Here is a 14,362-nt window from a genome sequence, read left to right as displayed (position 1 = left end):
TTTGATCTCTTTTATTGAATGGTAAAAAGCAGAACTGCCATCAGCTTTACAGTGTCTGACATCTTGGTTTTGAATTCCTTGGTGATGAGTAATTTACCGGTCATTGTGATCTTTTATCTTTACTAATACATTCAAGTTTATTTGGTCAAACATATTCCATGCCATAGACAGTAGCAAAGTTATTTTTCTCAAGGGGACCAATATTTAGAAATGGATGAATTTTAAAATATTAAGGACGAAAGAAACAACTTTGATACAGTCGCATGTGGATTTTGTATATGCTAAATGCTTTTCCTTTGTTTGATGGTAAGATGTTCCAAATATGTTGTTCACTGGGCTCTGTTGCTGGAAGACACTTAAACGCTAAACAGTTGACATTGAAGGAAATTTATCTGAAGGATCATTTTATACTGTTGCTGATTAGTATTGTCACTTTAATAATGTCGCTGTTTTGTAGATTTTAATACATTTGACCAGTATTTATTTGAATGCCTCTAAAAGGCACCTTCAGTTAGAGTACTTGAAGCAGCCGTGTAATAGAGGATCAACAACCTGAGTGATGAGAATAAAGCATTTAACCTGTTTACTAAATATTTATTCATTGTGAAGTTTTGTTAAATTATTTTGAGGTGAGCACCCCCGGAGTATCCTTTTTGTGTGTTTTAAAGAATCACATTGTACTTAGAAATTTCCTTTTATCAAGAATTCTTTACCAGGAACAAAAGCTTGTTGAGGGAGATTAAATTGAACTGCCCAGATGTATTATGAATTAGCTCACATTTATAGTGCATGACAGTTGTAGTATATATGGTAAATGTTCACACAAATACCTATGTTCCTCATCAAAATATGTTAATACTAAAAGCACCAGGATTTCAAATATGTATGGACCTAATTATTTGCAATCCTGTCCAAGCAATTATTTGTGTTTTCTTTGAATTGTGAATATATTTAGACCAGTCTGATGCAGGGTTGTGCATTGTGATACAACTGGCTACTAATAATAGCCCTTTCGAGTCCATTTTACAATGGAAGTGTAATTGAAAGTTACTGTCAATGCAGGCTCCATTGCCCTTTCTGTTGAGGGCTGGGCGTTGTAAAGAGTTGCAAGTGTAGGCTTGTTTGTGATACCTTGATTGATAAAACAGCCCAGTACATGCACTTGACTGTTTGAATATGCTAAATGTTTCACATAAGGATCGAAAACAATGCTGAAAGTCTTATGGGCTGATTATGCTTTAAATTTCACTTTGTTTTGCACATTTGTCTACCACAAGGGTGTGTGTAATTGAACTATTCTGCAAAGGAAATGCTACAGATTTTCTGAATGCAGGTTCTGAATGCTTTACTGAAATTCAGTGCATGAGAGAGCTCAATATTTAAGATTTCATGGCTCAGTAAAAGCTGTATGTTACGATTTAATTTTTCATGATGGAATATTGGCCTGTCGTTTTAAACATATTATGTTCTCTTTTGGAGATTTAATCTCTTACAACACCAGCGGGTATTGGGGTTTCTCATTGTTTATTACAACTGACTGCACAATGTAGTTCGGGCCATTATTGTCTATTTCACCATAAATAACAGAAAAGAATTGACACAGAACCTGTTACTTTCAAAAACTTCTGTTGCACCTTTGAGTTTTGTTGCTGTGCTTATGTTCAGACTTAATTACCAAAAGACTTGTGAATTGTATTTAATATACATGATGGAAAAGAAGTATGATTTGCTATATGTAATCTTTGTCTTCTAAATGACAGCCACTTTTCCTTGTATTATTGTATACCTGTACTGTTACAAGTCGTGCATTTGTAAGTGTCTGCCTTGCGGCAGATGCTGATTACAAGACATTCTGTTGTATTTTATTTATGACCAAACATGTATGTAGCATACTGCCTTGATGTGCATTATATACTTGTGGCTTGTGTGAAGTTTTTCATTCTCCTATCCTACCTTAGGCAGCACAAAAATATTTTATTTGCGCTCAGCACACTAACTAGATTTTTAAAAGAAAAATACTTTGAATGTGGACAACTTTCTTCGGTTTGTAATTCTAGCATTAACCCATCGAAAATGACAGAATACCTAATCCTTTTTGGTATATATCTTGTGCTGTCTGGGAGGAATAGGAGGAGACAGCAGTATATTGTGCCATAATTTTAAAGATTCCATATGACAGTAATAAATTTGAGGCATTGTATGTATTTTCATTTGTTTTTTTTTATTCTGGGAATTGAGGATAAAAATGCATCATATGTATTGTGAATAATGTAAAATGGGGGGGGGGGGTTGGAGAGAGATCTGTTGAAAACTGAACCAAAGTGTTGAAAATGAGGGAACAGTTGGGGGAAAATGGAGAAGATACGGTACATCATGGAACTTAAGTACAATTAACTTAATCACGTGATAAGACAAATTGTCCACGCACTCTGCAGTTAGACCAGAAAACTGACATGCACATTTATTCACTAACGTGACTCGTTATGCAGCTTATTTTCCTGTTTATTTGGCATAGAACAAGCATAGATTACAGAGTAACATCAGATAGCCACGTATAAATTTTGCAAGGAATTTTAGAAAAAGGTATACTGTGACCAAATCAGCTCTACCAGCTGAACTGTACACCCATTAGTGCCTAGATAACCATCAAAAAGAGTGAAATGTGGCTTTATTCGCAGTTTCATATGTGAAGCAGTGAGAATCATGTTACATTGTTGGAGCATAAAACTTCGAGTGATTGTCATTAATTTATTTGGTATCATTTAGTGCAAACTCTTCTGTTGCAGAATGATGTTGAAATTGGTAATACTACAGCCTAAAATAAAAAAAATAATTTCCTGCAGTGACGTGTTTGACGTTGTTTTATTGACACATTCTGTTCTTTCACAGACCTGTTTTTGATGCTGATTGACAGCAACCTGCCGATCTTCCCTGTATCTCTATAGCTCGCCTCCTAACAGAAGCCCCGCCTGCCACACTCCTGCTGGCTGAGTGACAGTCGTCTTGTTCATCGTTCATTCTGTCAGTTGATTGACACCAGTCCCACTCTCTCTCTGTTGGTCACTTCACAATAGCCCGTCTACTAACCTTTCTTGAGGCTCTGCGCACTGATTGGTCGCTTGATAGCTTGCACTAAGATGTTCATAACCTTTGAAGAATAATTTTTAATTATGTAAAATGAATTCATTTGGGTCATGTCATTAATCTGAATAACGTTCCAAATGTCACACAGCAGGCCAGGCAGCATCTCTAGGAAGAGGTGCAGTCGACGTTTCAGGCCAAGACCCTTCGTCAGGACTGACTGAAGGAAGAGTAAGTAAGAGATTTGAAAGTGGGAGGGGGAGGGGGAGATCCAAAATGACAGGAGAAGACAGGAGGGGGAGGGATGGAGCCAAGAGCTGGACAGTTGATTGGCAAAAGAGATATGAGGGGATCATAGGACAGGAGGCCAGGAAGAAGGAAAAGGGGGGGGGGACCCAGAGGATGGGCGTCTTCAACCCTCCTCCTCTTCATGGACACCCCACTCTGGTCTTCTGCCTGCTCTGGATCTCTTTATTGCTAACTGCCGACGGGATATCAACCTTCCCCACTTCACCGCACCTTGTTCCCATTCCAACCTCACTCCTTCCGAACTAATCCTAACCTTACTATAAAACCCGCCGATAAGGGGAGTGCTGTTGTAGTCTGGCGTACTGACCTCTACCTTGCTGAGGCATAGCGACAACTCGCGGATACCTCCTCTTACTTACCCCTCGATCGTGACCCCACTAAGGAGCACCAGGCCATTGTCTCCTACACCATCACCGACTTTATCTGCTCAGGGGATCTCCCATCCACTGCTACCAACCTTATAGTTCCCACACCCCCGCACTTCCCGTTTCTACCTCCAACCCAAGATCCACAAACCAGCCTGTTCTGGCAGACCCATTGCCTCAGCTTGCTCCTGCCCCACTGAACTCGTTTCTGCATACCTCGACATGGTTTTATCCCCCCTTGTTCAATCTCTTCCTACCTATGTTCGTGACATTTCTCACGCTCTTAAACTTTTCGATGATTTTAAGTTCCCTGACCCCCACCGCTTTATTTTCACCATGGATGTCCAGTCCCTATATACTTCCATCCCCCATCAGGAAGCTCTTCGCTTTTTTTTGGATTCCAGACCTAACCAGTTCCCTTCTACCACCACTCTGCTCCGTCTAGCAGAATTAGTCCTTACTCGTAATAATTTCTTCTTTGGCTCCTCCCACTTCCTCCAAACTAAAGGTGTAGCTATGGGCACCCGTATGGGTCCTAGCTATGCCTGCCTTTTTGTTGGCTTTGTGGAACAATCTATGTTCCAAATCTATTCTGGTATCTGTCCTCCACTTTTCCTTCGCTACATCAACGACTGCATTTGGCGCTGCTTCCTGCACGCGTGCTGAGCTCGTTGACTTCATTAACTTTGCCTCCAACTTTCACCCTGCCCTCAAGTTTACCTGGTCCATTTCCGACACCCCTCCCCTTTCTAGATCTTTCTGTCTCTATCTCTGGAGACAGCCAGCTTACCTACTGATGTCTACTATAAGCCTACGGACTCTCACAGCTATCTGGACTATTCCTCTTCTCACCCCGTCTCTTGCAAAAATGCCATCCCCTTCTCGCAATTCCTCCGTCTCCGCCGCATCTGCTCTCGGGATGAGGCTTTTCATTCCAGGACGAGGGAGATGTCCTCCTTTTTCAAAGAAAGGGGCTTCTCTTCCTCCACCATCAACTCTGCTCTCAAACGCATCGCCCCCATTTCACACACATCTGCTCTCACTCCATCCTCCCGCCACTCCACTAGGAATAGGGTTCCCCTGGTCCTCACCTACCACCCCACCAGCCTCCGGGTCCAACATATTATTCTCCGTAACTTCTACCACCTCTAACGGGATCCCACCACTAAGCACATCTTTCCCACCACCAACCGCCCCCGCCCCGCTTTCCACAGGGATTGCTCCCTACGCAACTCGCTTGTCCATTCGTTCCCCCCCCATCGCTCCCCACCGATCTCCCTCCTGGCCCTTATCCTTGTAAGCGGAACAAGTGCTACACATGCCCTTACACTTCCTCCCTTACCACCATTCAGGGCCCCAGACAGTCCGTCCAGATGAGGCGACACTTCACCTGTGAGTTGGCTGGGGTGATATACTGTGTCCGGTGCTCCCGATGTGGCCTTTTATATATTGGCGAGACCTGACGCAGACTGGGAGATCGTTTTGCTGAACACCTACGCTCTGTCCGCCAGAGAAAGCAGGATCTCCCAGTGGCCACACATTTTAATTCCACGCCTCATTCCCATTCTGATATGTCTATCCACGGCCTCCTCTACTGTAAAGATGAAGCCACACTCAGGTTGGAGGAACAACACCTTATATTCCGTCTGGGTAGCCTCCAACCTGATGGCATAAGCATTGACTTCTCTGACTTCTGTTAATGCCCCACCTCCCCCTCGTACCCCATCTGTTATTTATTTATATACACACATTCTCTCTCTCTCTCTCTCTCTCCTTTTTCTCCCTCTGTCCCTCTGACTATACCCCCTGCCCATCCTCTGGGTCCCGCCCCCTTTCTTTCTCCCTGGACCTCCTGTCCCATGATCCTCTCATATCCCTTTTGCCAATCAACTGTCCAGCTCTTGGCTCCATCTCTCCCCCTCCTGTCTTCTCCTATCATTTTGGATCTCCCCCCTCCCCCTCCCACTTTCAAATCTCTTACTACCTCTTCTTTCAGTTAGTCCTGACGAAGGGTCTCGGCCCGAAATGTCGACTGTACCTCTTCCTAGAGATGCTGCCTGGTCTGCTGCGTTCACTAGCAACTTTGATGTGTGTGGCTTGAATTTCCAGCATCTGCAGAATTCCTCATGTTAACGTTCCAAATTTGTTGGTCATCCTCCTGGGAGTCCATGTGTGAATGAATGGGATTGGTCAACTGGACGAGAGTGCAGTTGGAACCCAGCAACCCTCTCCTTTATTCCCTACAATCTCCACATCACCCCTCCCCGCCTATCTTTAAATTTCAGGCTTGTCAATCTGTAGTGGGGTAATTGTTGGAGAAAGTTCTAGAGAAAGGTTCTCCCCACTTCTGGAAAATTACAGACTTGTTAGGGATTGCCTGGATAGCTTTTGTGTTGGAAGTTATATCTTATAAACCATAAGGCCTGATGGTTTTTTGAGGAGGTCGATGAGGAGTGGTGAAATTAGGGCTCTGGACGTTATCTGCATAGATCCCAATATAACTTCCAACAAAGTAAGCGAATCCCAAAAGTGTACAGGCTTCATAGAGACGGAGGTGGGGTTGTTATTGTGGCTGGAAGTGGTGTTCTGCAAGAATCGTACTGTTGTTTATGATATGTAGAAGTGTTTTGGACAAAAATATTGTGGACCGCTTAAATTTGCAGACAAAACAAATTAGTGGAGTTGTGGTTGGTGTTAAAATATTCAGAAGGATATAGAAAAGTTGGAAATATCGACAGAAATGGCAGATATGATTTAAACTGGACAAGTTGGAGATGTTGCCCTTTGGGAGGTCAAATGCACATGTACACAGTAGATGGCAGGAATTTTAACAACATTGATGTACAGAGGGATCTTGTGGTGCAAGTAGTTAACATAGAACTACATAAAACCTACAGCAAAATACAGGCCCTTCGGCCCACAATACTGTGCCGAACATGTACTTACTTTAGAAATTACCTCGAGTTACCCATAGTTAAGGTGGTAAAAAAAAGTGCACAGTATAAATGCCTTCAATGGTCAGGTTGTAGATTATTAAAGTCTGGAAGTTATATTGCAGCTGTATAAAACCTCAGTTACTCTGCATTTGCAGTATTATTTGCAGTTCTTGTCACCACATTACAGGAAGGAATTAGAGCCCCTTGGAAAGTGTGTAGAAGTTGTTCACAGTGATGTTGCCTGGATTAGAGAAGAGGAGAAGTCAGACAAACTTTGGTTTGTTTTCTCTGGAGCATTCGAAGCTCAGAGGTGATCTGGAAATACATATAAAATGAGAGGCATAGATAGGGTAGATGGTCAGAGTCTTGTTTTCCCAGGGTAGAAATGTCAAATGCTATGAGGCATAGCTTTATGGAAGATTCAAAGAATAATCAATAATTTAATTAATTTATTGAGATACAGCATGGAATAGGCCCTTCTGGCTCTTAGAACCACACTGCCCAGAAATGCTCAATTTAATCTTTGACCAATCACAGTACAGTTTACAATAACCAATTAACCTAACGATTGCTACTTCTTTGGACTGTGGGGGGAATCTGGAACATCCAGAAGAACCCCACGTGGTCACGAGAACATACAAACTCCTTGCAGGCAGTGGTGGGAATTGAACCTAGGTTGCCTAAATTGTAAGCGTTGTTCTAACCACTACACTACCCTTGTATGGGGAAATTGGACTTTTACACAGAATGGGAGGTGCTGAGACTGTGCTGCTAGGGAAGTGGCAAGCAGAAACAATATTGGTGTTTAAGGGGCATTTAACGGGAAGGGAATAGACTACTCAAAGGTGGATGGGATAGTTTAGGTTTGCATAATGGTCAACACAGACATCATTGACAGAAGGTACAGCAATTCTGGTGCTGGAAATCTGATATGAGAAAGTGGTGGAATCACTTAGGAGGTCAGCCAGTGTCTGCAGAGAGAGGAATGTTTGAGGTCTGAGACTTTTCCTCTAATGAAATACTGATCCATTTCTTTTCTCTCTTTGGACCAGATGGACTATACCCCAGGGTTCTAAAAGAGGTAGCTGAAGAGATTGTAGAGGCATTGGTAATTGCTTTCAGGAATCAGTAGATACCAAATGGTTCTGGAGGACTAGAAAATTGCATTATGTCTCTCCACTCTTCAAGAAGGGAGGGGTGCAGAAGAAAGGAAATTATAGGCTAGTTAGCCCAACCTCAGTGATGATGTTGGAGTCCATTGTTAAGAATGTGGTTTTGGGGTACTTGGAGGCACATGATAAAATAGGCCAAAGATTTCCTTATCAACCTGTGAGAATTCTTTGAGGAAATAAAAAGCATGACAGGCAAAGCAGAATTGGTGGATGTTGTGCATTTGGATTTTCAGAGGACCTTTGACAAAGTGTAGCATGTGAGGGTGCTTAACAAGGTAAGAGCTCATGGTATTACAGGAAAAATAGAGCACTGGCTGACACTGACTAGTGGTGTTCCACAGGGGTCAGTGTTGTGACGGCTTCTTTTTACGTTATATGTGAATAATTTAGATGATGTAATTGATGGCTTTGTGGCCAAGTTTGCAGGTAACATGAAGATGGGTGGAGGGGCAGGTAGTGTTGAGGAAGCAGAGAGATTGCAGAAGGACTTGGACAGATTAGAAGAATATGCAAAGAAGTGTCGGATGGAATAGTGCCAGAAACGTATGGTCATGCATTTTGGTAGAAGGAATAAAAGAATAAACTATTTTCTGAACAGGGAGAAAATTGAAAACTGTGAGGTGGAAAGAGACTTGGGTCCTCGTGCAGGATTTGCTAAAGTTTGAGTTGGTGGTGAAGAAGGCAAATGCAATGTTAGCATTCATTTTGAGAGGACTAGAATATAAAACCAATGATGCAACACTAAGGCATTATAAGGCACTAGTGAGGTCTCATTCGGAGTATTGTGAGTAGTTTTGGGACCCTTATTTAAGAAAGGATGTGCTGACATTGGAGAGGGTTCAGGAGTTCATGAGAATGATAGGTGTATTATATGAGGAGTGTTTGAAGGCTATGGGCCTTTACTCGCTGGAATTTAGAAGAATGGCAGGGTACCTCACGAAATCCATCGAACGTTGCAAGGTCTAGAAAGGATGTTTCCTATAGTGGGGGAATCTAGGACCAGAGGTCGTAGGAGGAATTTCTTTAGCCAGAGGATGCTGAATCTGTGGAATTCCATGGAAGGTCGTGTCATTGAGTGTATTTAAGGTGGAGGTTGATAGGCTCTTGATTAGTCATGCAAGGTTGCAGGGAGAAGAAAGGAGAATGGGGTTGAGAGGGAAATGATGAAATGGTGAGGCAGACTCTGTGGGCCAAATGCTGCAATTCTGCTCTTTTGTCTTACAGTCTTGTAGCTGATCTATGCTCGTTCCCCATAACGCTCAACCTTTCTAAAATTTATCTTTCCCTAACTAAAATATATCTAATCATCTGGCCTCCACTACCAATTGAAAGAATTCCAGATATTCACCATGCTCTGAGGTAAGGTTTCTACGCCTCTCAGGTTTAAAAGACCAGCCCATTACTTTGTGAGAACGTTGTCTTCTATGTGTCTCTTCCACTAGTGAGACCATCTCAACATCTGCCAGTCAAGACCCCCCCCCCCCACTAAGAATAAGGCTAGTCCTCATTCTTCCAGGCTGCAAAGAATCCTAGACAGTCTCACTTGGTAGGAAAGCCACCTTATACCAGGAATTAACCTAGTGAATCTCTTTTGGACTGATTATTGTATCCTTTTTTTTAGATAAGGGGGCCAAAACTTTACACAGTATTCCAGGTGTGCATTAGCAACATCCTATACAATTGTGGCAAAACCTCCCTGCTCTTGAACTCCAAACCTTTTCCTGATGAAAGCTTAAATGCTGTTTGCCACCTTAGTTGCTTGTTGGATCCACCTGGTAACTTTTTGTTTATAATGCACTGAGACACTTAAGATTCTCATGAACCTCACTCATTTGAAATCTCCCTCCATTTTAGATAATTTGCCTTTTGATTCCTCTTACTGAAGTGCATGTCCTTGCATTTTCCCACAATAAACTCTATTGACTAGTTTTTTGCCCAGCCACTCATCCCATTACAAAACCACATTCCTCACAACATGCACTTCCCTAAATGACTTAATTGATAAAATGCATCAACCAGCATCCAAATGCCCTTCTCCAACTGTGAGCATTACAACACCTAATATGTAGTAGCTTCATTTTAATTTTGAATTGACACCATTTCTGTTTGACATTTTACCACCTGCATTTGTACATCAAAATCAAGTGAGTGTTTAGGTAATGTCCATTAGTAGAAATGGGTGGTTTTGAGATGTAAAGTACAATATTATTTGGTGTCCATTTTTCTAGAGCTGTCATTAATTTTCAGCTAGTTCTCAGAATTTTGGAAGTACAGTATAGTATAATGCTGCAAACATATTAATGTCCTTCTAGAACAACCTCTCAAGACAGAGGGTGACATGTTTCCATTTGAGGGCTGAGATGGGTGATAATCACTGTGAGTTGGAGCTCAATCTGCAAAATGCAGGATTTCCCAGTGGCCATTTTATTTCCAATCTCCAGTCCTATTCCAACACGTTGGTCCATCCCTTCCCTCGATGAGAAATACTGTTTACCCCATCTGTTATTTATTTTTATACACACATTCTTTCTCTCACTCTCCTTTTTCTCCCTCTGTCCCTCTGAATATACCTCTTGCCCATCCTCTGGGTTCCCCCCCCCCTTTGTCTTTCTCCCCAGACCTCCTGTCCCATGATCCTCTCATATCCCCTTTGCCAATCACCTGTCCAGCTCTTGGCTCCTTCTCTCCCCCTCCTGTCTTCTCCTATCATTTTGGATCTCCCCCTCCCACTTTCAAATCTCTTACTAGCTCTTCCTTCAGTTAGTCCTGATGAAGGGTCTCGGCCTGAAATGTCGACTGTACTTCTTCCTAGAGATGTTGCCTGGCCTGGTTCACCAGCAACTTTGATGTGTGTTGCTTGAATTTCCAGCATCTGCAGAATTCCTGTTGTTTACTGTTTTCTCTATGGGTAGCCTCCAAATTGATGGCATGAACACTTATTTCTCCAACTTCTGGTAATTTACCCCGCCCCCACACCTCTTCTCTTCTCCTCACCCGCCTATCACCTCCCCCCAGTGTCTCTCCTTTCTCCTCTCATCAGACTCCATCTTCTCCAGCCCTTTACCTTTTCCACCTCTCACCTCACAGCTTCTTACTTCATCTCCACTCCAGCCCTCTGGCTTCACCTGTCACCCTCTATCTTGTTCTACTTGCACCCCCACCTTCTTATTCTGGCTTCTTCTCCCTTCCTTTCCAGTCCTGATGAAGGGTCTTGGCTTGAAACATCACCTTTTTAATCATTTCCAGAGATACTGCCTGACCTGCTGAGCTCCTCCAGCATTTTAGTGTGTTGCTTTGGATTTCCTGCATCTGCAGAATGTCTTGTGTTCAGGTATGCGATTTGGAATTGTATGGATAGTTTGGGAGGCGATACAGTGCTTCCTACATAGATGATGAGCTTCTGAATGGTCCTCACAAATGTATGCCATTATGAATGATCCCTCTAAAATTTGGGCATTAAATGATAATAGATTACAGTAGATCAGTGGGGATGTTATAATTTTTTCAAGGAGGGTTTGAGAACAAACTTCGATGTGTTCCTGTCACCATCTTGCTTCGACAGAATACGGAATGGAATGCTAGTTCCAACAGTCTGGTATTGGCCATGGTAATATGGCCTGCCCTCAAAAGCAGGTCCCTAATTCTGGAGGTGCTGGCCTGAAAAAGACACCGTTCATCCATTTATCCTGCCACTGGATTTTAGAACATGAGTGAGAGTTTGTGGTGCTACCACATCTTTCTTGGATTTGACACAAGGTAATGCTCAAGTTCTTTGTGCCTTCAGATGGATGGAATCGGAAATGGAATTGTGCCTTCAGATGGAGAATCGGGAACTAGCTCTTTATCCACTGTAAGAAGCTGGCTGAAAATCCTGGTGGCATTGACTTTCCCTTGGCAAGTAGTTGGGTGAATCCTCAGTAGTTAGCATATTTAGCTGTTTCCTGTCTTGAAGATGGTCACAGTTACAGTGTCCTAGCACATTCTGTTGTGGTTTCGGCAGAGAGTTTGAGATTAAGGTTCCTCCAGTAAAATTTTAGAGAATCAGCCAGGATACCAACTACACCCAAGATCTTTTTTTTTTGGTTGGCACATAGCCGTTAACTTCTCGTTGATGTGTGGGAGCAAGGCTGGACTGGATGGATTACCATGGAATGGCATCAAGAATGTCAAAGTTGAGAAATCATCTGAAGTATTTCTTCTCTGTCCCGCCATAAGACGCAGAATGCCTTTAACACCACTGTCCAGGATGTATTTCAAGGAATTTACTATCTCCGGAGTACTTAGGATAACAGGAGCATAATATCATTTCAAGTAAACCTGACTAAAACCATTTATTTGATCATACATACATTAATAATTCAGTTTGTGAATCAAAATATTTTAACGAAACAGGAAATGGAAATAAAGAAGTGACTTAACTTCAAATAACAATGTCATGAAGATTTATTCCAAAATCCAAGAATACATCTTCCCAGCATCGGTGCCACATTTATACACTTGTAAAGAACAATCCTTTGAGAAAAGTTACTAATATTCTAAACTGTGGCTGGTAAATGTAGAAAATTAATTGTCAATAAATATGCTATTTTGCAAAATGGTGGAGCCTGCTGCCCCTCCCTGTGTCCTGTCTATTAATGTAGGAAGTTAACTGCATTACTACAGATAATAGTGAATTGCACAATTGTCTTCTAAGAAGCTTTGAATAATTAACCATACAGTGGAGTCTCAGTTATCTGTCCTTCCTTTATGCACTTTTCAATTATTCACAGGATAGCAATTACAGTTTACAAATTAATCTTTCAAACCATTCTTGAATTAGTTTGGTATATGAATGGAGTCAAGGCTGCCAATAATGAAGAATTGCTCTATTTTTGGCTGTAATGACATGGTGCTAGTAGCTTGATAGGCATCCAGAGGATATACCAAACCTAAGGCTCACTGAGCACAGACATCTATCAAACATCCAAGTTCCATTATCTATGGAGAGTGAATTCCCTACCCAATCTCTATACTAACAGATAATTGGGGTTCCACTGCCATGCTCTCTTCCAAAGCGAGACATTTACACAAATCAGACTGAAAACAAAAGTGGCTTTTCTTCATTTTCAATAGGTGTACTGCTACATAAATAAAACCAACAGCAAAAAGGTCAGTGGTAAAATGATGTGCTAAAAAACAGACGTAATAGTGTCTGTAGCACCGGGAAAACATAGTAGGTTGAATTGATTGAATATAACTACAAATACAGGTACATCTAGAAACAAAAAAAAAATCTACTGCAAACAATGTGGATTAGAGTCTTCGTGGAGCACCCCCTTTGAATGGCTTAAAGCGAGCATCTCCTGATCCATGCAGTCCTTTGGAGCCTGAAACATTGCCTCCTTGTATTGTGTTGTTGGTGATCTGCACAATTCTGTTTGCTACAGGACTACAGAGGGCAATAAAAGAAAATAGTAAGAAACCTTTGAAGCCAGCAATGGCTAAAATCTCAAGATACTCTGTATCTGAAAATGGGCAAAACATATTAAGGAACTTAGCGAAATAATATTTGTAAAAACAGTTTTTGAAAATGAAATCAATGTTAGCATGTAAACAACCTGAAAAGAAAAATAAATCAATTGGGTCTTGGTACAACATGCAAGACTTTCACTTCTAAATTATGTTGCCATACATGTAAATCCCAATACTTTAGATAGTGAATAAATGCAATACCAAGCAGTCATGAGATCCCAATTATTGTGTGGCAGAAACAAAAAGATGTATTGATAGCACCACTGACAACCTTTGAAAAGCAAAAGCATCATTAAGGCATCCGTTAGTCTTGCAAGACCATGGATCTGCGCCTGGAAAGTCTTCACTCTCCAGGACGCAGGCCTGGGCAAGGTTGTATGGAAGACCAGCAGGTGCCTATGCTGCAAGTCTCCCCTCTCCACGGCACCGATGTTGTCCAAGGGAAGGGCACTAGGACCCATACAGCTTGGCAATGCGTGATTAAGTGCCTTGCTCAAGGACACAACACGTTCCCTCGGCTGGGGCTCGAATTCACGAACTTCAGGTCGCTAGTCCAATGCCTTAACCACTTGGCCATGTGCCCACACAAAAGCATCATACTTCTGATATAACGGGTAGTTATTTAAATGGAATGCTTCTGTTCGAAGCTTCGAATATTGAGCAACGTGTCCTTTTAACTATCAGATAAATACGACTTGCATAATGATAGTAAATTGCACAAACATGGCTTTATTTGTCTCATCAAAATTTGTGATGAAAAGGTGGAAGAAACAAGTTTAAAGATATGCATAGATTATTAAAATATTAAAGAGTGATTATACAAAAGGAAGCAATGTAATATTGGCTTCATGTGAGGGAATAATAGTAAAGGTGGGCAAGAGGGATATTACAGTCATATACAACAATGTAAGCAATTTGTTATATTCTTAAGAATAATATATTGACCTCAGGAAGACTGCAGTCAGACTTACTAGAATTATGCCTGGAC

General features: G+C 41.7%; 1 protein-coding gene across 2 annotated transcripts in view; it reads right to left on the bottom strand.

Moving 5' to 3' along the window:
• Positions 1 to 12,282: 12,282 nt before the first annotated feature.
• The window catches only part of sltm (SAFB-like, transcription modulator), an 83,912-nt gene continuing 81,832 nt past the window's right edge, over positions 12,283 to 14,362 (bottom strand). For both annotated transcript variants that reach the window (XM_072278421.1, XM_072278422.1), the window contains exon 21: positions 12,283 to 13,291. In XM_072278421.1, coding sequence (XP_072134522.1) covers positions 13,156 to 13,291 — 136 coding nt within the window. In that variant the 3' untranslated portion in view covers positions 12,283 to 13,155. The remainder of the gene's footprint in view (positions 13,292 to 14,362) is intronic.

The sequence above is a fragment of the Mobula birostris genome, chromosome 14 (assembly GCF_030028105.1).
Source record: "Mobula birostris isolate sMobBir1 chromosome 14, sMobBir1.hap1, whole genome shotgun sequence".
Taxonomy (NCBI): Eukaryota; Metazoa; Chordata; class Chondrichthyes; order Myliobatiformes; family Myliobatidae; genus Mobula; species Mobula birostris.
The sequence above is the reverse complement of the archived record's forward strand: the minus strand, read 5'-3'. Positions and strand labels throughout refer to the sequence as shown.